Source organism: Columba livia, chromosome 10 (assembly GCF_036013475.1).
Source record: "Columba livia isolate bColLiv1 breed racing homer chromosome 10, bColLiv1.pat.W.v2, whole genome shotgun sequence".
Classification (NCBI taxonomy): Eukaryota; Metazoa; Chordata; class Aves; order Columbiformes; family Columbidae; genus Columba; species Columba livia.
In genome coordinates, this window is record NC_088611.1 from 4,039,953 (window position 1) to 4,067,490 (window position 27,538).

The 27,538-nt window shown below is 38.3% G+C and overlaps 1 protein-coding gene across 5 annotated transcripts in view; it reads right to left on the reverse strand.

Moving 5' to 3' along the window:
• SLC6A11 (solute carrier family 6 member 11) overlaps positions 1–27,538 on the reverse strand; it is a 115,736-nt gene that overhangs the window by 67,050 nt on the left and 21,148 nt on the right. Inside the window, exons 1-6 of one of the 5 annotated variants that reach the window (XM_021296422.2) lie at positions 22,307–22,591; positions 21,612–21,842; positions 17,555–17,689; positions 17,246–17,386; positions 15,729–15,819; positions 114–246 (exon numbers count right to left, since the gene is read on the reverse strand). In XM_021296422.2, coding sequence (XP_021152097.2) covers positions 114–246; positions 15,729–15,819; positions 17,246–17,386; positions 17,555–17,689; positions 21,612–21,831 — 720 coding nt within the window. In that variant the 5' untranslated portion in view covers positions 21,832–21,842; positions 22,307–22,591. The other 4 variants (XM_021296424.2, XM_021296425.2, XM_005508885.4 and 1 more) reach the window with 4 other exon arrangements.

Below are 27,538 nucleotides of genomic sequence, written 5' to 3' on the forward strand. Positions count from 1 at the left end.
AAGATGCATGTGAAATTCAACTGTTCTGATTTAAAAAAACCCAAAGATATGACAACACAGTCTGGAGCACAGGAGAGTCATAACACAGGTGATGCACAGAATTTCAGCCTCACCTTTCCAGTAGACTTTGTTCCTTTCCAAATGCAAAAATAGCAGATAGTCCAAGCAGCAAGGAGGCACAGCGCAAGTTCCCAGCGCAGATTCCCGATATGTTCAATTCCATCAGATATCGCTAGCACCCTTCGTCTTCCAAGGAAAATAAAATAAAAAGGTCATACTATTGAAGCAAAACAGTGCTACATATAAAACACCAGGCTAAAACCGAATCAGCTTCAACCAAGGCAACTCCTAGTTAGTGACTACTGAAAATTCACCATGTTGAGACAGGAGGAAAAAATACAATATTCTAAGTGGATCTTGCATCTGGGTAAAAAGGAATGAAAGTTTAATTTTTCCATGTCAGTGACAAAATAAAAAAGATTTTAAAATAGCTTTAGTATAAAGCAAAAGTCAAAAAAAACCAAATTTCTTTGGATCAAAACCTGACATATATAAGTTCAAAATAAAACACTTTATTAATAAATGGGATTCTTTTTCAATTTTACTTTTTGTTTGTTTGAGTTTTTTTCCAGAAAGAAAACGTTCTAACCTTTATTTTTACCTTCTAACATTCATTTCCTTAAATTCCCTTTTGTAATTGAACCTATAGCCTTAAAACATGTACTTTCAAAACTGTTACAATGTTTTGCAGATGGGTTTTATTTAGGAAATGCTAGCATTAAACTGTTATAATTAAAACCAACCTTTTTTGTGAAAAGCGGTCAGCAAAAATATGTATTGCACTTCCTATGTGAAATACAAGCTACTCAATCAGTCCTGATACATTCTATGAACACCCCTCACAGTTTGAGGCCAATGTGTCTACTTAGTAAACAAGATAAAGACAGAGACCGAAGAGGATTTTTTTTGCAGGGTGTGGGATGTTTGTTTGTTTGTCTGGGTTTTTTGAACCAATAATTTGGGAACAGGGAAAAAAACAAATAACATGAATTACTAATAGTAACACAGCAAACCTGCAACACTAGGCTTCAATGCCAGTTTCCAAAAATCTGGGCTAGCATTTTATTCACAGGAACTTTTTCTTCATATAAGAATAATGCTTTTATCTGGGAGATGAATGGTCCTTATATGCTCTTCTATTTTTACTTTAAATAAACACTCAGATTAAACAAAATGTACATTGTTTATCAGTCCGTAAACAAAACGTGGGTACTCCTGGTCGTATGGATGAAGAGGTTAAAAGCAAGAGCAAAAATGTATTCCTATAACGCTCAATGATTTTATGAATTCTCTGGAGATTATTCAATTGCTCTTAAGCCTGAAAGAAGCCCTAGAGATAACTAAAAGACTTTTTTTTTTAGGGATCTCAATCTTCCAGAAAAAAATAAAAGCATGACTTGATTAGTATGTTATGTTAAAGTTGATATGGATTTAAATTCCATACACTCAGAGATTTTTAAACAACTCCTGAAAGCGTGCATTTAGTCATTTGCTAATTATATACACATAATAATTCACTTCATTCATTCATGCCTTTTATCAGCTTAATCAAATCTCTATAAGGACTGGTCATGGCTCACTCCGGGCATGCTTCTGTAAAAATATTTGCACACTTGTATGCACACATTTACACATTCACATAAAAATTCTCACTGTTCAACCTAATTTTCCCTTGAAATCTGTTACATGCTGTCTATACAACCTCAGAGACCCTAGACTTAAACCACCCTCCCTCCCAGAGATATTGTGAATGGAAAAAAAAATGAACTTAATTTCAATTAAAATCCCTATAATAATAATCACTGTATTATATTCACAATTAATGTGCATATAGCTATACAGATAACATAATTAATTACAATAAAACATATTTAAGAGTTGAGTATTAAGTTGAACAAATCCAACCTACTATAATCCATATGAAATAATTCTTCCTTTTGTATTCGATTCAGTCATTGGCTGAGATGATCAATCCAGGGAGTATCAAGTGTGATCAATTCAAGACCATGCCTCAATAAATAAATCAATGCTGGAGCTACCTGGACAAGACAATCTGATCTTTGGTCCTTCTGCTTTCACCAGCAGTAGGTTGAGGATGAAGGGAAGTTCCTTCACCTGCCTCTAATGATGGAATAAGAGGACGGACACATCACCAGCTGGTGATAATGTGGGAAAATGAAAAGATCTAACAATCTCCAAGTCTTTCAGATGGCCACACAGATGCTGGAGAACCTATTCTGCCTTTCACACATTTCAAGGGCTGCAGCTGCTCTAAAGAAAACAATTCTCAGCAAAAAATCAAGATGAGGATTTTTAGAAGCAACCGGTTCCTGGAAGCTCTCTGCAGGAAGTCAATGCTCAGTCTTCTCTGAATGCTCTGTGAGAAATTTCAAATAACAGACACACCTACCTTATCCAAAAATCTTGGCCTGATTCTTTTATAAAGAGCGTCGTAGAAAGTAAGTGGCAAATTAATGGCCTCAACATAATTATCCCTGCTGCTCCTATTTAAAAAAGATGTGTGGTGCCGCTCAACATAAACTGTTAGCACCGTAATGAGTATTTAAATATACTGAAGTGCTGTAAATTGTTTTGTGTTTTCTTTGAGCAGAACAAGATTCAGTGTTTCCCTTAGAAGGTAAGCAACAAGTCCAGAACATCCAATTGAACTGTAACATACAATGTATGAGCAAGTCTTGCTCAGAGGCTGGCAGTGATTTCCCCAGCTCTCCCTAGGGCAGGGCCCTAGCTCTCCTGCTGACAACACCGCAAACAGCAGCAGCAGATGCAAGTTTTGAAAGAAGAATTCAGAATATGAAATTCCTCTCACAAAGCCTCGGTTCAGTCTGACTGTAAATACCCTCATATCTGCTCTTTTCATTATTCAACTTATTTTTTTAAAAAAAAAATCAAGGGGAGGGAGGAGCATTTAAAAAATACATTACTCTCTCCTACATCCAAGAAATGTGGTTAATGTATTCAGGGGCCAGAAGATGACAGACTCGATCACAGGTTCTTAACTCCTCAGCAGTTCAGCTTCTATCTAAAAGCTTCCATGACCTTGTATAAATTGCACAGACAATAAAAAAGAGACAGTGTAGCTTTCACTATGTCTTCCTCTTCTTACCTTACCACTGCTGGTCCCCTACGCTACATTGTTCTCTTCATCTCTTAATGCAGAGAAAGGTAGAGAAAGAATAAGAGCAGTAAAATCAGCCCTGAAAGTGATTATTTTGGTTTGAAATAAAGAAACACGTGAAAAAAGAGAAGTTCCAGAGTGAGATCCCCATGAACAGCCAAATCTGCGAAGGTTGTTTGCACCAAAGTTTCATCACTTGTGATTGCACACATTAAAGTAGATCAGACAGGAGTAATTATGCACATTGCATAATTTATGCAGATTGCAAGGGGAAGATGTTGCAAACTCCTCACAGTCATTGCAAGTGAAATTATTCAACAGAGGCCTTCAGTCTCACCCTAAGCATCCCTTCCTATAAACTACATGGTCTCATAAAATAAGACAGTGGGGTTCTGAGACAAACTACAAACTCATAGCGGTTTTATAGTCCAATTATCAGGTGATATTAAAAGTAAAAATGAAAAATAATGATTTTCTGAGCACAAGGTGCCCTGGTTAGATAATTACATAAGACTGACAGTTTCAGAGAAGTCACTGGTTATAACTAAGAAAGATAATTTATATAACTGAGTTATCAAGAATCAGAAACCTAAGTTAAGGGATGAGTTCAAGACATATCTTTGCAATAACAGTTTTCAGTTGTCAAATCTGAATATCCTAGGAGGGATTAGAATGCCAGAGGCCATATGACTTCGCAAAGGTATCACTTCATGCCAGACATTGAGATACAAATCATGAACTACTTTTTCATCTCACTGAAAACAGAAATTGAAGTTAATTAACAAGATTTATTGTAGGCATTGTGTTTGGTTTTTGTTGTAGTTGTTTGGGGTTTTTTAATGTTTAAAATATGCAGCAGTTCAGTTTCTTGAACTGACCAATAGCCTAGCAAAGAAGCCTGAGGGGACCGGTGGCATTTGAGCATCTGGAACAGAATATTGAGGGAAATAAGCTCCACTGGTATTGGGGTTAATCTGGAATGCAAAGGTTAACTCAAACCAAAGTAGATTTTAAATTCAGTAATAGCAAACTATGAATTCTACAGAGGATATTTTGCTTTTAAATAGAAAACAGAATTTAAACCAGAGTGCATTTGTAATGTGTCTTGCACCCAAAGATATACTATGTTTGAAGGTTTCATTACCTGTAGTCACACATATATATCTTGACTAAATGTTATTGAAGAAAGATTTTTAGTTTTCTTCCTATACATAACACCAAAGTAATAACAGTTACAAGAACCTAATGAATAAAAGATAAATTCAGGTAGAATAACAAGACATGTATCTGAAGGGTGGCATACTTTATGTCTGCCATTAGCTGTCAGAAATACTGATGCTTGGTCACAAGGGTATTTACAACTACACTGAGCAAAATCATGACATTACTATTACAAGGTAGATTTATTCTGTTTACAGCTTATAGTAACAACTATCCTAAGCCTATTTTAAGCTCACAGTTTAACTTGAATTAAAATATAAGTGTGAATTTAAAAAAATAAACATAGACAGAGTTGGGAAGAGGTAACAGAGCCCCAGAAAAATTCTAGCATAGTTTCAGTACACATCAAATATTACACTTAGCAAGAAACTAGACCACATACAACAACCTCTTGCCATCTACATTCCAGGAACATACTGTTGCTAATGGTTACCCCTGTTCTTTCAATTAACATCCTTGCATGTATGTGCCCTAGAAAAATTTAGAAAGATAAAATCCCAAGAGGAAATTACTTCAAAATGTATTATATGCTTACTGAAAATGTTTTAAATTTGTTTGAGAATGTACTAAAACACCTTTCAATTTGGTAGTTCAATACAGCTGACAGAAAGAAGGGCCCATCCATTGCTGGAAGCACCCTAAAGGGGCATATTATGAGACAACTGCTACTTCTGACTACTCATAGCTGAAAAGTAACCTTTCCATCCAAATCTGAAAGCTTACAACACTACATTATCGGCTGGGACAACACTGCATTTTGCTGGGAAAGAGCATCTCTACTGAAGTGTTCCAATGTGCAGAGCTGTACCAGGCTCTTGAATAGAAAGAGGATTAACTGGTGCCAACACATTGTTGAAAGGAATGTACCGGGGTACTTATTGCATTATTTCATCATTTGAAAAGCTGAAGAACAGATTCAGTCCATTTGAGGAAGTTCCCTTCATGTTCCCTCTCTGATTTGGCGCAGTTTTCAAGACATTTTTCTTTAAAGAAAAAATTTTTTAAATAAATAAATAAATACAACAAAAACCACCCAAACAGAGGAGGCAGCCTCTCGAGGCCACATCTCCACCTGTTCAGCCAGGAACACAGGCGGCAATGTTCCTTTTCACTCTGGGCAGACTCTGTCCGCAGAGCATTCTGTGCAGAATGGAAGGAAAACAAAACAAAGCCACTAAGCAGCAGTAGCGCTACTGTACGGTGGCCTTTCTTATTCTGTGTTTTGGTATGCTCCTTTCATCCCTGTAGATATTTCAGATTCAGTCCATATATACCTTGTGAACCTTGTTACTGAGCTCGCTGTACAAAAGGGATAACATATGAGTGCCAGCACCGCCCAGATTTCCCACCAGTTTACTGGACAAGTATCAATATCTTTCAGACATTCTCTGTTCCTGCATTAAAGTTAGTTCAAGTTTCTATCCAAAGATATGTTGTCTAAACTCTCACCTTTCTCTCATTGCACTTTATGCAGCTAATTTTTGTGAAAATTTATGGATTATTGCACTGTCAGAAGCTTATTTGACTAGTTAGGAGTCGGAAAATCAGCCTGCTTTGTAAGACCGTCACGACTACAGTACTTCCAGACACACTGGAAGGCTGGGGCGTTCACCAGTGACACAGAAAGAAGTAAAAAGCTACGTTCTTTTTGTCACAAAGATCGGGGCAGCTGCTTACCTAGTGTGTTTGTGACACATTATTTATCAATGAGAATTTGGCCAACGATACAGCTGTAAGAATGGCTTAGAAACAGCTATTTTGAGTTGTTTCCCCACCAGCAATTTGTTCTCTCATCTGAATCACTGCAGCTTTCCAGTTACCTGATAGGAGATCTTGAAAAAAATCAAAAACTGAGGGTGACTAGACCCTGCACCCTTCCTAGGCAGCCGTGCAGGGAGTTCTTGCTCAGGTCAGTGCTTCCCTTCCTCAAGTCTGATGATTGCAAGTGGCTTTGAAGGATCCCCCAAGCGGTGAAATTGCTCCTTGCCTTCCATTAAAAAACCAAGCTCTGCTGAACAGCACAGAAGCTTTCCTGTTCTGGAATATCTTTCAGGGAGTTGTAACATTTCCCTGTGGCTGTCTATCCGCACTACTCGTCTAATTTAGGAGAGAGGCTGATCCATGCATCCAGGCTATATAACTCAAAGGTGGAAAAGGAACAGCTTCAGAGCAACAAAAGCTTCTGAAAGAATGCTTATTTTAATAATAATACCTAAATATACACGCAGTGATATTTCAGAGAAGGCTCTATTGCTTGAGTCAGTAGTCTCCAGTTTACTGACTGGACACACTAAAACTCCCTACAGAGTAAGGAATAACAGCTAAGGGAAGGTGAGTTTGCCAAAGCTACATGCTTCCTACCTTTCTTTGAATAAAGAGTGGTTTTCTCTCCCAGAGAGTAAAGGAAAACAGTATTAAACAGAGTATACATGTGCCAAAGATCTGAGAGAGTATTCTCTACTACCTTACTCACTTACATGATAATTTTTGATAATGGTATGATAAACTTACAGAATCTATGCTGAATGCTAAATGATATAGAACTCTATGAAATCAAAAGGCTAGTGGTTTACTTCGTAAACTTCTCAGGGTGTTTTACTCAAGATTTATATTATATTTATGACAACGTAAAAAGAAAAATTATCCTTCAATAAAATAAACCTAAAAAAAGCCTTCTTGCTACTTCCCTAATCAATTTATTACTGTATTTATTATTCGTATGGTTATCCAAGGTTTCTGTTTTCTGATGCAGTTCATTATCTCTCCACGCAAGAAAACATATAGAATGATACAATATTGCCTTAGACAACAGGTATAGCAACATCCTATGTACTAGTGATATCAAAGCTATGAAGTTATTTTCAGTTTTAAAACAGAAATCATCCTGTTCTATACTTTACAAGACTATGTATTAAAACACAGCTTCCAAATAAAGGAGAATTTCTGAGCTTCACTGAGTGAGCAATTAACAGAACAAAGACAAATTCTTGTTAGAAGAGAACCTACTTGATGCAGGACTTTGACAAAAATGGGTGGGAGATCGCTCCCTTTTATGGGAAGGGAACATATATTGTAACAGGGATAACCCTTTAATTGTAAGCCCCAGAGTATAACATATACTACACACTGCTCCTATACTACATACAATATACACCGCATTGCCTAGACAAATGTCAAAATTTATCAACGCATATGACTCAGGCTGCACATTAAATTGGTTCTGAACTTACTTGCATCCATACTACACAATCTCAACCCTTAGCAGGAGAGAAGGGCCAAGCGTTCAGAGGACACACTGCATGACTGCCATGAACCCCCACTTTGGCTCACTAACCTGCAGAGCCCCAGTTTTGTAATGACAACATGGGAAAGAACGACATCTTGATAATGTTAATACCACACAGTAGGGATATATCTTTGAGAAAGAGAATTCCTTAAAAGTAAGAGTATTTTTCCCTCTAGATTCTAACATTTAGGAAACTAAAAATGGGCTGGTTGTGTCAGGATTTTTCCCAGTGCAGCAGTGTGGTAGTCACTGAACACCTCTGGGAAAAGCATGGGTACAACTATAAAGTTGAAAACAATCTTCCAGGGAACTTGTAGCAGATTAACTCACTACAAGTACATGTTCTTTGAAATGAACAGAGAAAGTACAGGTGCCAAACTCTCACTGCAAGTCAACATGAGCTGAAAATTTCACTTTTCTGAAAGTTATATATCCAGAACTGACAAAGGATACAAAATTAGTGTACTGTACAAAAGTCTCTTCTTGATTCCACATGTAAACTCTAAAAGAGGAAATAAATCCACATGTTTCTAAAAGTGCTACAAATAATGCTTGACAGATATTGCTGGATATGCACTTGTAGTCTCCAACCATCAGTGCTCAATGATTAGAAAGATGTATTTCAGGTTTCAGAAGATAATCTATAGATCACAGATTAAGGAATCTATAATAAAATTCTCAAACTGTAAGAATCATCTTCTGGAAACCCACTTAATTCCATACTTGGCTTCTTTTTAAAGCAGCAGACAGACAATTCCCAGTGGCCACATCAGCGAAAATCCCTCAGTTAGAGAATTATGCACAGCTCTAAAATACGTACCTCTTACAGCATATTTTCCGTGACCTACACATATCAGAATGAATTATTCCTGGTTGAGCAACATTTGTTGCTATTCAGTATAGTTCTTTCTTCTTAAAGTCCTGATAGGGTTCACTCTTGCTGCATTCTTTAAATATTTTACACTTCTTACCCAATTAAAAGATTAAACTCTCTTCAGAAGACTTCTCTCTAAAATTTCTAGTACTACTTGCAAATAATGACATGTATTTCTTGTGTCAACCCCTGCCTCAATGAAGTGCTTAATTTACCTGAATGTAATGTGACACTAATTAGCAGTTACTGCGTATATACATATATTGCTTTTTAAAACGTGTATATACGTGTGTTTGCATATATCTATAGCAAGAGGCAGAGGCAGTGATGGATAAACACAGAACACTCCTCTAGCCATTCCTGACCGATCTTCCTTCAACCTCTTCTACCGAAAACACGGCAACTTTTTCATAACCAAGTCAGAGAGTTCAATCCTGTCAAATAACCTTTCTGTACTGGTTCCACTCACTTCTGCTCTATAGTTTCTTGGTATTCTCTCAATATATCAAACGGCTCTTTACGTCTTTTTGCATTTTCCCCCTGTTCTTCTCTGAATAACTCTTGCAGTGACAAAAATCTCATTTTTTTATTCACGTTCTGAGTGACCCAAATTAGTTCAGCACACAGTAGCAGTTGTGAACTGAAAGCACCTGGAAGAAATCTCAGAATCTGTGTTGAGCCTTTTAGACAGTCTGTAAACTTGTCCTTGGTTGTTCACTCTTAATTGAATGCTCATAAGATGAGAACTACAGACCACAAAAAAGTATTGAGAACTGTTCTATTATTTTGTAAAATAGTCCTTCACAGAGAACTCTTTGCTATGAAACTCATGTAACAAATGAGTAATGATAAGCTCTTATCTCTCTTACTTTGTTAACATCTCTCTCATACTCACTGGTCCCGTACTAAATCCTAGTTACCAAAAAACATAAGAAGTGCAAAGAGCAGGGGCACAAGGCGGTAAAGAACAGCTGAGAGGTCAAAAGAGAAAAAAGAAAACTGCGAAGGTACAGGAGCTATTTTGGAAAGTCCCAAGTCCTCTGGCCATATTTACAGCTACTGGGTCTTCATAAGACACCACTTCAGCACTTCCAACTTACAGTATGATTCTTAATTAAATAAATTCAAATAAATTCCACTGGCTCAATTTTTCATTTGTAAACTAAAACCAATAGTCCGCAGAGTTGGAATCATTAAAAAACAGCTTTTGAAGGGACTTTGGGAGGATATCAGTCATCTCCCTTCCCACCCAGAGGACAACTGTGCCTACATCATCGTTTCAAGGCCTGCACTCATTGATATTCTGTAACCCTTACAGGAATTCTATAGCAATATTTAATGAGTCTTCCTGAGAATGTCCTCCTGACACTGCAAATCAATTTCCTTGCTGCCCTATAAGAATATAATGGAAAACAGTGAAAAATTTACTAAAAAAGTTTGGGTTTTTTTCCAGTCTGCATTCACTATATTTTATCTTCACAGCACGACAAAACTGATTTGTGCGCGTTTTCCTGTTTCTTAATTGAAATAAAATTTGTGCTAAGTAGTATGAAAAAAAGTCTTGGGCCTCTCATGCTTTGCATTTTTAGTCTCTCTGTAGCTCAAATCCCCTTTCTGTAAAAGGCGAGTAATTTGACCTTAGAGATTTTATGAAGATAAATGAACATGTAAATAATCAAGGAAACTATAATTGCAAAGCCATTGACAATATGAGCACCCTAGGAAACCTTGATTAAATTAATAACTTTGTCAGCAGAACAGCAACCTAATAATAATGAGAATATAAAACATAAGAAAATGAACAGAGAACAACAAAATATTGAATACCTGCACATCCTCTAGTAAGAACAAAGCAGATGTATTGAAAAAATATCCGTCAGTTCTTCAACTAAAAATGATCATATTCATAAAAGATTTAAACTTAGAATTGCACAACCTTAATCTAGTCTTTCCTCATACCCAAACAACTTCTAAGGTAATTTTTTTCCATAGTAATAGTGTGAAGTACAATGTTCAAGACAAAAAAAAAAAAAAAAAAAAAAATTGGAAGTTTATCTGCTTGGTTTAGATAACATTTATTCCTCAATATTAAGAAATCAGCTTAGCATTTTGACACCTATCCCACTTTCAGCTGAAACCAGGCAAAGTCCATAGTTTTGAGGCAAAACCAGATGAAGAGCCTACGTGTCCCCAAACAAAAAGCAATTTTCACATGGCCCCTTATGAACTAAACAGAAAAGAGAAAGACTAGCACAAGTCAGTGTTCTACAAGACATGCACAAAGTGCCTGATTTTGAGAGGTGCTGAAGGTCTCTGGGTACTGAGCACTGCAGGATCAGGCCCATCTTGCTAATGACTTTTCAGAGCATAGCGGGGATTAACCACAATGTGACTCCTGCAGTCATTCGCAGCCTGAATGAAACAGGAAAAACTCTTTTTGACTTTGCAAGGAAAAGGTCTGTGCCTTCTCCTTTTTGCTCAGAACAGCCTTTTTTCTTTTCCCTAGACAAAAAAATGTTTTTTCTCACTAGGCTTTACTTGGAAATGCTAAGGATGTGTCACCCCCTCCAGAGAATGACAGGCCAACAAGTAGAACTTCTTTAACAGAGGACTAAGTTGTTATACAGCCAATAAAAAACTATTGAGGTGGAACCAACCGCAAAACCATGGGTGTTCTGTCTGTTCAGCTCCCTTCCTAGGCACTAGAAAGCTCGAATTCCTGTCCATGGTGAGAGACTGGAGTAACAGCCAAAAGAGCACACAGCCATGGTTGGTGCCCCCTGTACCTGCCAGACAGTTTCCTCTCCTAGGAGAGCACACAGACCAACGGAGTAGAGCACCTTCTCCTCTCTGTTCTCTTTCCCAGGCTATAAGTATAGCCTCACCTACAGCCACAGCTCTCTTTCATGGGACTGCTTTGACATCACCAAAATTACCAACACCTCTACTACTGCAACTATCACTATTAGCTGTTTAAAACTTGGATGCTAAAAATACCATGTGCTGTACCTTAAAAATCATAGAATCATTTCAGCTGGAAGAGACCCTCAGGATCATCCAGTCCAACCAGAACTGAACCTAAACCTGGCACGAAACCATGTCTCTAAGAACCTCGCCTAAACGCCTTTTAAACCCCTCCAGGGATGGTGACTCCACCACTGCCCTGGGCAGCCTGACAATCCTTTCAGGGAATATTTTTTCCTAATATCCAATCTAAACCTCCCCTGGCAACTTGAGGCCACTTCCTCTTGTCCTATCACTTGCTGCTTGGGAGAAGAGACCAACACCCTTCATGCTCCAACCTCTTTTCAGACAGCAATAAGATCTCCTTGAATGTATGTTTGTTTGCTGTGTTTTATTTGGTTTGTTTGTTTCTTCTTTGGGGTTGTTGTCTGGTTTTTTGCTTGGTTTTTTCAGAAAACCTTTAATCAAGCTATACGATTAGGATGAAATTCCATAAATGGCACATAAATGGACAGCCTCTGAATGCTGGGCACCAGTATAAAATTAGAAGTGAGTTTCAGGCTCCTGTCTATCCTCCTTTGGAACAGAGCATCAGAGAATTTGAAGAATAAAAAGTGAAATTTGATTGATTTAGCTGCCTACCTTAGAAACTGCACACACAGATAGAACGTGAAACTTCAAGGCTATGGCTTGCAAGGTCTTTTTAAGTAAGGTAAGAAATCCTTTAATCTCCTAATTTTTCCCAAAGCTGTCAACACTGATACCTGTAGCCAGTAGCAAGTCTGCTAACTCAAACGAAGCCTGAAAGCATTAACAGGGACAGATATTTCTAAGCAGGAAAACAAGTAGAGAGGGTCTCAACTCCCAGACTTTGGCTACTGCTTCACCAGGAGACCATTTTCACTGTATAGCTACAGATAAGCAGTTATCAAATACAAGCTCACAAAAGTATTTTAAGTTCTGAGGTCCTTGCATGTATAATGAGATTATTCTGAGTATACCAAAATAGAACCTAGGACCTACTGCAATACTTATGTCTAAAGTCTTTACTTGTGGGTTTTGGGTTTTAACAAACAATTCACCTTCTGTGTGACCCAGCCATCAAAGCTGGTAGAGAACATCAAATTATCGAAGGAAGTGAGTCTATGCCTGCTAGGGTAGCAAGGAAACAGTATCCCGGGTACAGACCTGTGGTGGTACTGCACAGCCTCCTCTCAGTCATCACTGCAATTGGGCAAGTTGCTGTTTGACTTCAGCAATAACTTTAGGAGTAGCCAAGGTCAGAGAAGCAATAAAAACTATAAATATTTCAGCAGAGAGGCCAAAGTCTTTATCTGCAATGCTCAAACTAAATAATAAGTAAGGGCCTTCTAGCCTAGACGATGGAAAAGACCCAGTAGTACCAGGGGTCCTTTACAAAGCCGAAGTAAAGACATTCTTTGGATCTGATGTACTCATTTATGTGCACGCACACGCAAAACCAATTTGCCACTAACCTCTGCTGACATTTACAGAATGCCAGGCTGGTCTGCTGTGTGATACGTAACAACCTGTATATCCCTCACCATTATTAATTCTTAGACTCAGAGCACTGGGCTTGAAAGAAACATAGCACTGCTAAAACATGCACTTGTGTCAATACTGCATTTTCCCTAAGCTTTTTTTTTTTTTTTTAAATAAAATTGTACAGATAGTGTAAATAGTCTAGAAGATTGTGGTAATGCGATATGATTATTAAAGGAAGGATGTAACATCAGCCTGACAGTTTACACATGCAGTATTCAGTTCTACATTAAATGAGATCACATACAGTAAGCTAATAGGATCACTATTCACAATAATTACCACTCTAATTCACAGATTATCTCAAGAGTAGATGGTAACAGACAAAACACACCCCCCCCTCTCCCCCTGCAACCCCAAGCTTTTCTCACCTGCACAATTTACACAATAAATTGGCCTTTTGTGGCCACAACTTAGAGTAGCTTCAATTGCAGACTTGACATTGCAGAGAACAAAGTGTAAAAGTCTTGAATGGTGTGATTGTTCAGAAGGAAACTAGAACCTTTCCCTTCCCAGGCATCAACATAATTAACTGTAAGTAACCTGGTCAATATGCAAATTATTTCAGTCCTGTGACTGTCTTTTACAGCAATGAAGATTCTCACACACTATCCACATGAGTTCTGAAAATAGCAATGAGCATCTGCTCTGTATAGTCTGCCCCATCAACCTTCCCTTTACTATTTCTTTCAAAAAGAGTCTTTCAATAGGTTTATGGTTCCTGACACCAGAATTTATAAAGGAGTAAAGCAACATCATGTCAACAAGATCTCTGGCTAAGTGAAATAACATTTCAGGCAACACTTAATCGCAGACTAAAGGATGACTTGCCAGACAAATTAACTAATCTAGTAATATATTCACTACATATTAACTACTCTGACATCTGCACTGCACATCTTTACATAAAGACTTCTACTATGCATTTATGCCTGATATATCTAAGACATAATTTAGTTATATTCTGTTTATTGCAGTGAGTTATCTTATTGCAAAACCAGTCTTGTTATTTAATAAAGCTCATTCTTCGACTTCTAAATTAGTTTGTCATGTCTGTTCTAAATTTTGAGGCCATGCAACATCATACCTACTTAAATTTTAACAATGCAAATATGTTTCTCAGCAGAAGGAGAGTATATGCACTTTCCAAGGGTCAAAAAAACAAACACACACACAACACAAAAAAACCCACAAAAACTATAAATATAGGGATATAAAAATTGTCATTGTCCTCCATATAATTCAGCTGAAATTTGCCCACTCCTCTGGAGAGCTGAAGTTATCACTGATTGCCAAGTTTTGAATCTTGTTGAATAAGCAAATAAACCCAGTGGGTAAATAAGGCTAGTACTGGAGAAAATATTTTGTTCATTTACTCTGTCTGAAATCTTAGTTCTAGTTATCCCAAAGAACCATAAGATATTTTTGTTATAATGGTTAAGTCATAACAATAAGAGATAGCACCTAAGAAACTCTTGTTTATTCTGAAACATTAGCTGGGAAGTGGGTAGATTAAGTATATTTTTATTTAATATGTTAGGTGTTAAGATTATTGAAAATTTTAACAGAAAATGTAATGACTTTTTAGCCCAGAGGGTATGCATTTTCATGCCTTGCTCAGATTTATTTTTTTAATTTTTCTTTTTAAATAAAACAGTAGTATTTACTGAAGCAATAACTACCACGCATGGAGGCTAAGGTAATTGATGTAGCGCAAGAAGGCAAAGAGAGGCAGAGACAATAGCATATGCTACCATTCGAGTAAATGATGTCAATGCAGAGTTCTCCTTCAAAGATAGTCCTAATTTATGGTCTGTTCAAAGTGTAGCTATTGCTGCCTTGAACATAAAACAGAGCTCTGAACATATAGCCTCAGAATAAGGCTCTACCTTAATAACAAAATTCAGGAAATTAGAATGGGCCCTTAAGAAATTTCAGTAACCGAAAATTCTGTCATACACTGTGAATTGTGAGGTAACTTAGCATTGAAAGTAACATTCCATTTCTATGCCTGTCTTTACACACACTGTGCCCTGCAAGGAACAAATATGCAACTACACATGCACTCATTAAATATTTATGGTAAGAAAAAAAATGTGTCATCATCTAACTAGAAATCAGAATCAAGGAGACACAAGAGAGTTAAACTCTTCTATTATTAGAGCTGAATAGCTAACACTTACATAGTCCTTTAAAAAATGAGATACAGAAGCCAAAGCATTAGTTAGCTCAAACGAGGATGAAGATGCAACTCTCAAACTCTTAAGACAAAAAACAGCCTGGAAAAAAGCAAGAAATATTTGCAATCATCCTCTTCCACTTCTGCCTCCTCATTAGTATGGGCTTGAGGCTCTTTGCTCCAGCAGCAGGAGCCAAGCTCCCAAGCAAGTGGCACACTTTGTTCTGTGCTCTTTCAGGATATGGAATTCCTTTCCTTGTATCCTCTGAAAAAAAGAGTTAAAGCTCTCATCCTGACTCTCTTTGGCTGTATGAGAAGATTTCCAGCTGAACTCACACCAATAAGTGCTATGCAGTTACAAGGTATCTCATCATGTGTAAATGATCACAACCTTAAAACACAATGAACACTCTGATCAGAGGTAAAGTTTATGTGCACTTACTCCCAGAATTCCATCACCGGAGAAGTGGCATTTTGTAAAGAGACTTGGCTGCAGTTGCTTATATTAAGTTTTTGAAATTCCACACAGTTTTCTATAAAAGAGAAAAAAAGAGTTTGCCATATTGACATGTAAGTAGGTTTCTTTTAGTGCATGTTCTAGTTTATACATATTGTAAAGCCACCATTCTACCATACATTTTCTCTACGTGGTTAAAGGATTTCTAGGCACACTAAAACACAACAGCTGCTACTTGTGCAACCTGTAATTTGATCACCAGATCACAGTCCTATCCCAAAAAAACATCCATGCAGTATGCTACATTCTCCTGTCACACTTTCCAAAGGTGCAGATGCAATGGCCAATAAAATATCTGAGGTAGAAGAAAGGTCCTTTGAGAAACTGAGGCAATTGATCAGGAATTAACATCCTCCTATTCCAACTGCTGGTTCAGTGCCCATGGTAACAACTGGCTGATGAAACACTGCCAGCAACAAGCTTCCACTTTGCCTTAACATGGCAAGTGAAGTCACTCTGGCTTATTATTATGGTCTCCAAAACAGAGAAAGGAGATCAAGGCAGCTCAGCATTGCTGAGGTGAGACTTAGTATTTGAACAACAATCAATCTTGGCTAAGCTCCTTTGCAGGATAATGAAAACTAATCCTGAAGCCTTCCACATCTGTTGGGCCCAAGACTAGTTCCCTAACATAACCTTAACTGCAAGATTTCAAATAGCCTTAGGTGTGCTCAAAGAATGTGATAAAGATCAATTAATATAAACCAGGAAAGACAGTACAATTGCTACATGATTTGAAATTGGAAAGTAACGCAAGGAATAAATGCAAAAACTTCAGGAACATGGAAATAAGGACATAGGTCTGTATTCTTCCCAATAGATGCAGTACGTAGAGCATTACAGATAAAAACGTCGAGAGGGCAGATGCAGAGCCCTATACTACAAACCCTTATGAATACACACCTCATCTTTCATGCAAGAGGCTACTTTGCATCCAGTAAGAATGATTTATGTGACTAAATTTTCACAAGTAGCTTGATGAACATTATCCCTCAACATCTGGCATTAAAAAGAGAACTTCCAAAGTTCCACATTTAATATTTTCTTCTCCATTTAAACTCCTCCTGATTTCATGAAAGAACAAGATTGTAACCTGTCATCAGCTCTTCAGTAGGATTCACTTACTGTACTCAGGGAGAATAGACACGATTGCAAATGAGAGTCTTGGGATTTAGACAGAATATTGTACAGAATTAATAAAATCCGAAGCTTTCTTTTGCTATCTGACATTATATTCTGCAGGAACAATGCTTACACAATGACCTAAACCAAAAAGGTACAAATAAGTCTTCACTCCAGGATTCCTTTATCATGGTGTAGTATGATGTGATTGGTCCATTTCCACAGACTTTCTACCAGAATACTTCTGTGCCTAACATTTTGATATATTAATCAATTATTTGGAAGCATTTGTATAGCAATAATCTCTACTGAGGTGATACCTGTATTCCATTCATGCCCACAGGTAGCCCAAGGAAGCTCTGTAGTAAAGCAGTTAAACAAATAGAAGATAGCCCATGCTAAAATGATGATGTAATACACATTTAGATGCGCCTCTATAACTTGGGTAGCATATCCAATGCCTGGAGGACAAAAAAAAAAAAAAAAGACAAAAAACAACTTTTGCTTTTCGGGTAATTTAAAAACAAATGCTTACTATTAAAATATATCTTAACTTCAATTTTAATACAGTTTATTTTACTTCAAAATTAATGCATCCTTTCACAGTAGAACACAGAACTGTTTGTTACCTTCAAATAGAGGGCAAACTTTCCTCCAGCATGTAATGCCTCCTTCACTAGTAAACTGTCCCAAGGCCGTCTCCAAGAAAAAAACTGGTATTCCACAGCAAATGAAAAAAACCACATATGGAATGAGGAAAGCACCTACAAGCAAACATTGAGGAGGTTTTGGTTATAATGAACACAGTTCCTTGACAACTTAGTGAGAAACTGACTTTCTAAATAAAGGAAGCATCACCTAATTAGCCATCTCCCAGGCATGGTGCTGAAAGTACAGAAAGTGTTTACTCCTGAGCCCAAATATCAAAAGTTAACCTGTAAACCAAAGTCATGGACTGAAAAAGACCAAAGTTCCTTAGTAGACTAAACTCTGCTCATGTGTCTCTCACAGAAATGACCATGGTCTTGCTCAGTCACACAATTCTGCTCTGATCATCACCATGCCAGTCTACACTATCTTCTCTTCCTTGTTTTTCTCAGGAAAGTAGGGGTAAAGAAGTCTTACGGAAAGTAAATTCAAGAAGTTCTTTATATGTTATTTGGATAAGCCTGATAGTAAGAATCATGAAAAGGGAATGAGGAAACAAACTTTAGAACTACTTCCAAGAACAGGAATGCAGAGCTTGGTCTTATCAGCTAGAAATATTTATGTGAAGTTGTAGGAAAATAACATAGCATCAATATTTTTGTTAGATGCTGACAGTAAATTCCAGAACAGAGAATGAACAGTACAATTCAATGCTGAACTATTGTATACAACAACAAAAAAATTCTTCTCTTACTGATTAAAACAGCAAAGGTATTGTATTATGTAATGATTGATCATGCTATTAGGTTTGGCACCTAAAGAACAGGGCTGAGAAGTAGACAGAAGCACAGATATGCGAGAAGATGCATATGTTAGGCATTACATCACTTGCTAATAACATAGATTTTAGGTATTCCATTTAGAACCAAACCAAAATAACTATTATTAAGATATAGCCTTTTTGACTACATAGAGAATCTATTAATGTACACGGCATAAAGAATTTTTTTCCTCATTCCCCAAGTACTTTCTGACAAATCAGCACATAAGGTTGAGAACAAGCAACTATATCAGTTTAGACTGAAACAAGGAAAGAAGGAAATAAAAACTGAGGAGAAAGCACAAAACAACCGATTCTGCCATTTTTACTTACATCAAAGTTTCATTGGTTTAATCAGGCAGACTAGCACAGCAAAGTACTGCACAGAATAATGTATCTGAAGTTGTAGGAAAACTACAAAGAGTTAATTGTCTAATTATGTTAGGACAATACAGGTTAGTACAACATACGTGTTGTATCCAGGCCTTAGCCTACTTGCTCCCAAATAAATACTCCCACAACACTGACTTAATTTAATTCTCCCATTAAACATTATCAGTATCCCACCATTCATTCCATTTCAAATCAACACGAGACACACTAAACACACAGAAGTTTTGGTGGATAGTTTTTCCTGGGAAGATGTGTTTTACGGTTCTGTCCATTACTGCACACACATCCACCAGTTCTTTAGAGCACGAGCAATACCAGTATTTCCCCTTCAACAAGAGTCCTGAAGATCCATTTCATCACTAATGAAAGTACCTTAACAACTACCTCTCCAATACTAAACCTCTGTCAGAATATGAACCATGACCAAAATGTTTCTGAATATATTTCAGCAAAATTTCTGCAACTACAAGGCAAATAAGCATCCTCTTCATGATCTTAAAAACAACCACCACAACACACCTACAACCCTGCAACAATTGTTATGCTTTAGTCACTCTGATTAGAAAGTTGACAACTAAATATAGGTGCTTTGACTTGCAGTTTCTTTCTTCAGACCCAGCACATCAAGAGACATCTCCTCATAAATAGTGTCTTCCCTCAAACGGAAAATTTGCCTGCAATTGAATCTCGAATCTCAGCTGCATCTCAAGCAATACATGCAGAATTCACAAAGAATGGAATCCCTGGATATAAGACATGGTTTCTCTGTATAATTCACTGTGCAGATGGTTTGAACAAAATCTTACAGGCCGGGCAAACTGCTGGCTGGTATCAAATCCACCTCGCCCATCCATACACATGATCATCGCAACTTTAACATGGCAACTTGTCACAAGTATTAGCTTTGACTCTGTTTTTCCAATGCTGTTCTACAACATCATGCAAATGAGAGGACATCAGGTTTCCCAGCTTGCAAACAGATCATATTCCAATAAATATCTAATTCTAAACATGGAAAAAATATTTTTTCCTAAAAAAACACACTAAATAGCCATGAGAACAAACTAAAATTATAGAAGCTTATGCCTACACTACCTGTTATCACTTGGAGTAAGTACCAGAGGGAGGCTTGACCTCAGAAGTTCAATACTACTGCTTCTGGACTTGTTCTGCACCTAGCAAGTTCTATCATAACCAGCTGACATATCTTACCCTTGTTTTCGCTTACCACACACTAAATAGTTTTCAGTATTTACATCTGACGCATCAAGTAAGCCCAACTCTGGTCTAATTCCAGCAGGGCATTCCAGAGACTAACAAAACCAGAGATGATCGCCAGAGGCCACAGACCAAGTGCTCAATGAATAAAATTGAAGTCAATGGCAAATTTCCCATGGTGCCAGGACATGACCAATTAAACCACACACACATTACTTCTATTATTAAATAACACAGTGGTGATTAAGTATGATATTTAAGTAATTACTTTTTCACTAAATCACCCAAAAATATTATTAGAAATTTTTACCTAATTGTATACACTTAAAAATGATAGCATCACATTTTGACAAGCTAGCATATACAACTTAACATATGAACACAGAAATCTTCATTATACACCAAAAAATGTTTCTATATTTTCCTCTGCCAAAATTTCTCTGAGAAATCTTCGACAGTCAACAGGAAACTGTTCTGCATACCATATCTAGCGTATATGGTATATAATTACCCACTAACATTAGTACTTGCTAGCATCACTCGGAGAACAGGTGAGATCTTGCTATCTTAGTTTTTGACAAAGTACGGATATATAAAGAAAGGAGCTTCAAACCATGGACAAATCTTATAGAAGCAGTAAACAAAATGGGCTAAAAGCACCCCTGAGTTCAGACAACCATGCTTAGGTTTGGAGGGACAGGGGAAAGAAATTTGGCACCGTATGGTTAGCAAACAAACTCATTAAAGAACAGATCTTTGCAGATCAGCCACCGAACTTATCATTTTTCTCCCAGCCTATATGCTTACACCAACATTGATTCAGGCCTGAAGTGGGGGGACTGTTGAATCCAGTCTACAGAATTCTAAACTGGAATTTTAATTTGCTTTTCTTTTACTCATTGCTTTGCAAATCACTGCTTATGTGCTTATTCTTAACTGTCACATCCCTTTCATGTTTTATACTTAACCAATACATGCCACATGTTATACTTTCACAGAAGTTTCTTCTCATTCTAAATTCGACAGGGTTTGCTCTCTTTCAGTAACAGGCAGCTTCTACAGCTTCCTCTACCCTACTGTAGTGATTTGGGAAGTAATGAGAAAAAAAAAAACGTAGTTGAGTTAAAGAAATTTTCATATGAAGGAAAAAACAGAAGTAATAGTTGTAGTATTATCAGAAACAATATTCATCCTCTCCAAAATATACTGCTGTGAAAAATAAACTACTATGTTCTCTACTATGTCAGACCAACTCATTGAAGTATGCTTGGGTCTGTATTCACATGCAGAAGGAAACACACAGTGTACTACTATAACAGAACACTGGTTTCTGCATTAAAAACCCCGCAGAAAAAAACATGTCAATTCACTAAGACTGAAGAAACTCATGAAAGGAAGCCACAGAATATTGGGGAGGATAAGGAAAGAGAAGCACAATTATTTTTTTCTTAGTTATCAGATACTTAATACTTTCCCATCCACACACATGCTGAAATACTGAATACCTCTCTCTCAACTAATGCAAGAAATCACTGTAAAGCATTCTTAACTGTTTATTTCCCACACTTTTATGGTGAGCTGTAAATTAACATATGATGCCATCTTACCTCCTCCATTCTTGTAGCAAAGATATGGGAATCTCCATACATTTCCCAACCCAATAATCTCCCCCGCCACAGAAAGCACAAATTCAACCTTATTGTTCCAGTGGCCTCTTTCATGAACTTTCTTATCATTGCTGTGGACGAGGTTGGTACTTGAAGCTTCTGGGTCCAAAGCATCTTCTGGCTTGCCATTAATTATAGGAATAGTCTTTTCAGCTGTCATGACTGTTCAGCCTAGGGGAGAACAAAACAGAGATCCTTTCAATCACTTGTTAGTAATAACCTTAAATGATTAAGTTGTCCCTCAGCATATCACTGGTTTCTCATTACATACATAAGTTTGCAGGTGTCAGTAAAGGAGGCAACTCCATAAGATTAAAAAAGTTGTAAAGAAGGAAAGGAAGGAAAAAAATAACACAAAGAATGCACAAAAGAAAAGCTCTTGTACAAGCAAAGGAAAATATTTCTAAGTTGAGACAGACAACTTAGTAGAACATTGTTTTAAGGTGCAAATAGCAAAGCCTTTCAAAAATCCCACCCCAAGCAAGGAACGCAGCTTAACCAACCTACCAGAGAACAGAGATCTCCTGCACCTTCCAGGCACACAACCAAGAAGAGAAGAAGAAAGGGATGTGGCCAAGGGGGCCTGAACGGCTCTGGCCTGCCTGAAGGAGCAAGGGAACTCCCGGACTACTCACCCAGGGCTCTGCCTGTGTCTGCGGGGCTGGCAGAGGGACAGGGTCTCTAGCTCAGTGCCCGGCTCCGAGCCGAGCTCCGCGGGCTGCCGCTGCTCGCTCTGTTGCACAGGAGGCAGGGACAGGGCAGCCGCCGGCGGCAGAGGCGGGGAGAACGCGGACAGCCTTAGGATAACGAAGAGCCGGGGAACCTCGTCCTTCTCCTCGGCTGCTGCCCGGCCGGCGGGGATAGGATGCTCCCCGCGCTCTGGAGCCGGAATTTGCAAATGCTCAGCCTTCCCCGGATCGATGGTATAACACCCGCCTCCCCCCTCCGCCCACCTCAGGCTGTCCCGCCAGCTCCCCCCTCCTCCTCCACCCTGCGTAACCGCCTGAGCATCCCCCACTCCGCGCCACGCAACCAGGGCCAAGCACCGGGCGGTACCCGGCCGAGCTGCTTGCACCCCCTCGGCTCCCCTCTACACGAGGGGGAAGGCGACCTGCCAGCGGGCCCGCGGCGGCAGTGGCAGCTCCATGCGCACCTGCCGTGCTGCAGTGCCCGCCGCGGCGGAGACAGCCCAGCCCGGCCCCGCCACCTCTCACCGGGCAGCCGGGCTGGGTTTGGTTGAGGGGGGTAGGGGAGGCTGGCTCAAGTTCAGGCCTGGCAAATTAAAAAAAAAAAAAAGACCCGCGAAAACAGATGACATTAACTTCAGATGTAAGGGGAGGGGAAAGGATAGAACGGGGTAAAAAAAAAATGGGGGGGGGGGGCATTTGGAAAGCATGGAAACAATGTGGGCGCTTCCGATTTACACTGGGAAAATGCAGAAACAGCCCACGTGGGCATTTCTAACGGGGTTTTGCTTTAAAATTCCAGCTAAAAAAGTGTAAATAGAATCACAGAATCATTTTGGTTGGAGGCAACCCTCAGGCTCAAGTCCAACCACAGGAAGGAAGAATAGGGGGAAAAAAAAAATTAAAATACAAACTAGTTTGTTTCAGGTTGCATGAAGTATGTCAAACACATTTTTTTCCCCATTTAATTTTTCTCTCTTCTCCCCTCTTTTTTTTTTTTCTTTTTCAGTAAGTCATTTATTTCTACCCCATATTTATCAACCCAAACTAAACGCCTCTTCCATCACTCACCTCTGCAGCTTCTCCCTGTCAAATGGCAAGACCCAACTGAGGTTCAACTTCAAATCTTCACTCAGATACAGACTCCCAGTTGCAGCTACGATCACCAATGTTTTGCTCTGCAACCCCAGAAGATGCGCTTTGGAACACACAGCTTCAGTGTAGTTACACATTGAATCTCCTACTGTGGTTAAAGTTTTTGGGGTTCTGCTTTTAAATTATTCATGCCACAAGAGTGGGTGCTGGGGCCTCACCCTACATTTTCTGTCAACTATATATCACATAAACACTTGCACCTAACAGGATGAGGCCCTCTCTTTTCTTATTGATACCGACATACATAGCACTAGTCAAATGTATATCATGAAATGAAAAACTGTCAGTAGTAAAACTACGATAAAACCACAATTCTGATTTTTTTTTTTTTAAGTATCCTCCGCAGATATCATTATCAGAGCTCAGTTTGGTTTTGGGTGGTCTTTCATTCTGTTTTTAATGCAGCTGGTATTCATTAACTGAGCATGGAATACTTCAATTTTTCCGAACCTGGCTTTGTATAAACCTAACTCAACTTTGAGGATTTTTGTTGTTTTATTTTTTCCCCTTTTTTCATGTCTAGTTTTCAGCAGGGATCAAAACAGGCACTGTTTTCTGTATTCCAGCCAGGCTGAGCAGGCTCAACAGGACACACTTAAACATCAAAGCTGAAGCTGAATTCTTATTTCATTCCTGAGAGTAATTCTAAAAATTGAGGGAAGCTAAGGGACAGTAAACTGATGATTCCATACATGGGAGAGACCAGTCTTATCCAAATAGACTAATGATACCAAATCGAAGGGGCCTGCCCCAAAGAACAGTCTATAGCAGGGGTGTCAAACTTTTCACGGGGGGCCACATCAGCCTCGCGGTTGCCTTCAAGGGCCGAATGTCATTTTAGGACTATATACATTCGGCCCTTTGAAGGCAACCGCGAGGCTGATGTGGCCCCCGGTGAAAATGAGTTTGACATACCTGGTCTATAGGATGGCTGGCAGGTGCAAAAGGTGTTTAATCACTGCTGATTTCAGTATTGGAAATTAATTCCTAGTGACAGGTATTTTATCCACTGCTGTATTCTTGCACTGATTCCCATGCAGTTTCCTACCTATTGAAGGGTTTATGGAAGTAATTGCTAGCTGATAATCTTTGTGAATAATGAATGGGGGAAAATGTTTGCAACATGAAATTTCCCAAGTTTTATAAGAGGTTGATAACCCTGTGTTTTTTTTTTGTTGTTGTTGTTGTTGTTTTTTTTTGTTTGTTTGTTTGGTTGTGTTTTTTTTTTTTTTTAATCTGGTTGAGCCTCCTCTATTGCAATGAAAGAAATTCTCAAGATTACAGTTTACATATCAGTTCCTGCACTAACCTAGCATATCTCATGCTCCTCATAATGAATTCATGCCTGCTTCTGTCAAGCTGTTGGGAGAACTGCACACAGCATGCACTGAGAGCTCAACTCGGTGGCTGGGATGAGAGAAAACCTTGCAACATGGCTGTACTGTAAGACAAGAGACTGATAGTTACCAATATCACAAGGCTGTTACTAGTAAAACTAATATCTACTACTACACATCAGTTGATTAACTAAAACATTAGTGCATATTCTGTAGAAGGGCTAACAGTATCGCACATCAAGTTATCTAGTTATGTCCAAGTAGATCTCTTCTGCATTGTCTACTCCATTCCTGATAACGTAGCATCAGTTCTGCAGGAACATTTAGAATTGTTGCCTCCAACACACTCACCAAAAGTAAGTTTCTGGCCATTTCTCTAGAGTCCCACATTAAAATTATGTGACCTAACAAAGCCATTCAAGTTTTGCCTTATTCACATTTATCTCCTCACACCCAAAGAAGCCATTAGAAATCTGTGTAGGAAGCTGGAAGTTTCCATGGGAGTGGAAACCAGATGTTTCTGCTAGCCAAAGAAAGGTGCTGTGAATTACCACATGTTCTAAGACTCTATTTATTTAGGTTTATAAACTAAAATTAATAAAGATGAGAAATCAATACATAGAGTAACTTGATAAAAGAACCTCCAAGAAAAAGCAGGTTTCTGCCAGGATGCTAAAATACATGGCCCACATACACGGAGGAATATGCACTGCACCCAAGCTTTGCTTACTGCCAGAAGTCATGTTGAGCCTGTTTTTCCATTTATTCTGTTCTGGGACTTACATCGGGTCCATTCTTTCAAGACACAAATACACAGATTGTTAAGACATACCAACACAAGTGGAGAATCAACTCTGTCACTTTTTTTTTCCTTAGCACTGAATCCCTACACAGTTCAGAAGGCACATGAAAAAAACTGCATGATAAAGTTGCACATTTTGCTTCTCATGGTTTGGATGTTAACTTTTCTTGGAAATCAGGATGCTTTTCTTGTCTGGCACTTTGGATCCTAGTTAGGATGCCTCCTTTTCTGTAGCACTACAGTTGGACAAGCGTGAAGTCTCTGCTACACTATGTACTCTCTTGGCCCACATACGTGCCTCTAGATTTTTGCATTTTTCCTGACTAAAACAATGAGGTAATAACTACCTGTCCAAACAAAGATTTCTTATTAGGATTAAAGCCATCATGAACAGAGCTAACTTCCTATAACAGATCAGTGCAACATTCATGTGAGCATTTAATTAGAGGAAAAGTCATGTTCTGTAACTTTGGAACTGAAAACGCTTGGGCTTGGCTCTAGTTCTTCTCCTCATTAAACCACAGTAACTCTGTATTGTTTCAACAATATAGAATCCTTTGTAAACATAATTGAAGGGAGGAGGGAACTACAATCCTCTCCAGATTTAAAAGGTTTATTTTAGATTTGACAGAAGCAAGATCTGCACAAGCCATATGTAAAGATTTCAGAAAAGCTCTTCATGGGCAAAATAGCTACACAAAAGAAAATCAATATAGTAAGAATTTCATTAGTGATAGTGATCTGACAACATTTTCAATCTAAAGCCTAAGATCATGAAGCAATTTGTGAACAAGTAAGACACCTTTAGCTATGCTATTACACACTGGACTTAAGTCAAAAGCAATAGGCTGCCTGTACCTAATCAGTTTTCTGCAATGGGAAAAAATAAGACTTATTTGTTATAATATAACTTTAAGCTAAGCAACAACTGATTGCTGGGGTTCTATTTAGAAAGGCTTAACCTACAATGACAACTGTACCTCTCACATTGTGAGGCTCATACCTCACAATGGTTGAGATGCTAAATTCAGAGTTCAAGAGAGCTGTGAAAACCACCTTTTCATTTACTGGTGTGGCCTTTTGGGGGCCTTCTCTTGTCCCTTGCTGTCAGTCTGACATCCATATTTTCTTTCTCTTACATGCATTTTATCTTCCAGACCATCTTATCTTCTAAAGAGGGGTGGGTGAAACACTCCACAACACGGGTTTTCTGCTACAGACTTCTGCTAACAGGTCTTCAGCTTTGGATCACCTCTGAGGCATCTTGCTGTGAAAGGGTTAACTTCCATTCGCCTGCAGGGTTCCTTAGTGCCTTTTGTAAGACTTTCTTAACGTTATTTGGTGACTGCTTGTATTTTAATATATGACAAAAGTGATCTAACATATCACAAAAAATAAGAGCGATTCCCATTGTGTTTTACGGAGACACCCCTCTACTTACGTAGCTAATAGTATATCTTGAGCTTCCTAAGCAGGAGGTTTACAGACAGACAGCACTTGGAGGAAACCTCCAATAGTGAGGTTCATATATAACTTCCAAGAGTTGGTAGTCAGCTATCCAAATTGAACAGAGACCCTTTCTATGTTGTGTCAAAGTCATACCTGCTGACTTGGCTAACAAAACCATGTGTTTATTTTGCTAGCGCTTACAGCAGCAAGAAAATAAACAATAAGCAATAAGTCATTTTTTATAAGAAAAGCATCCTCATGCCTCTGACTGTAAACCTTGAGGCACTGTAATTCTGAATAAGACAACATGAAGTATATTTATATATCTTGACAAAAAATAACCACCCTCCAGGACTTCAACAAATATATGTAGCCAAAGTTGTCCAACAAGACAAAGAGAAAGCAAAATGCACTAGTTTTTGTAAAGATAGGAAAATA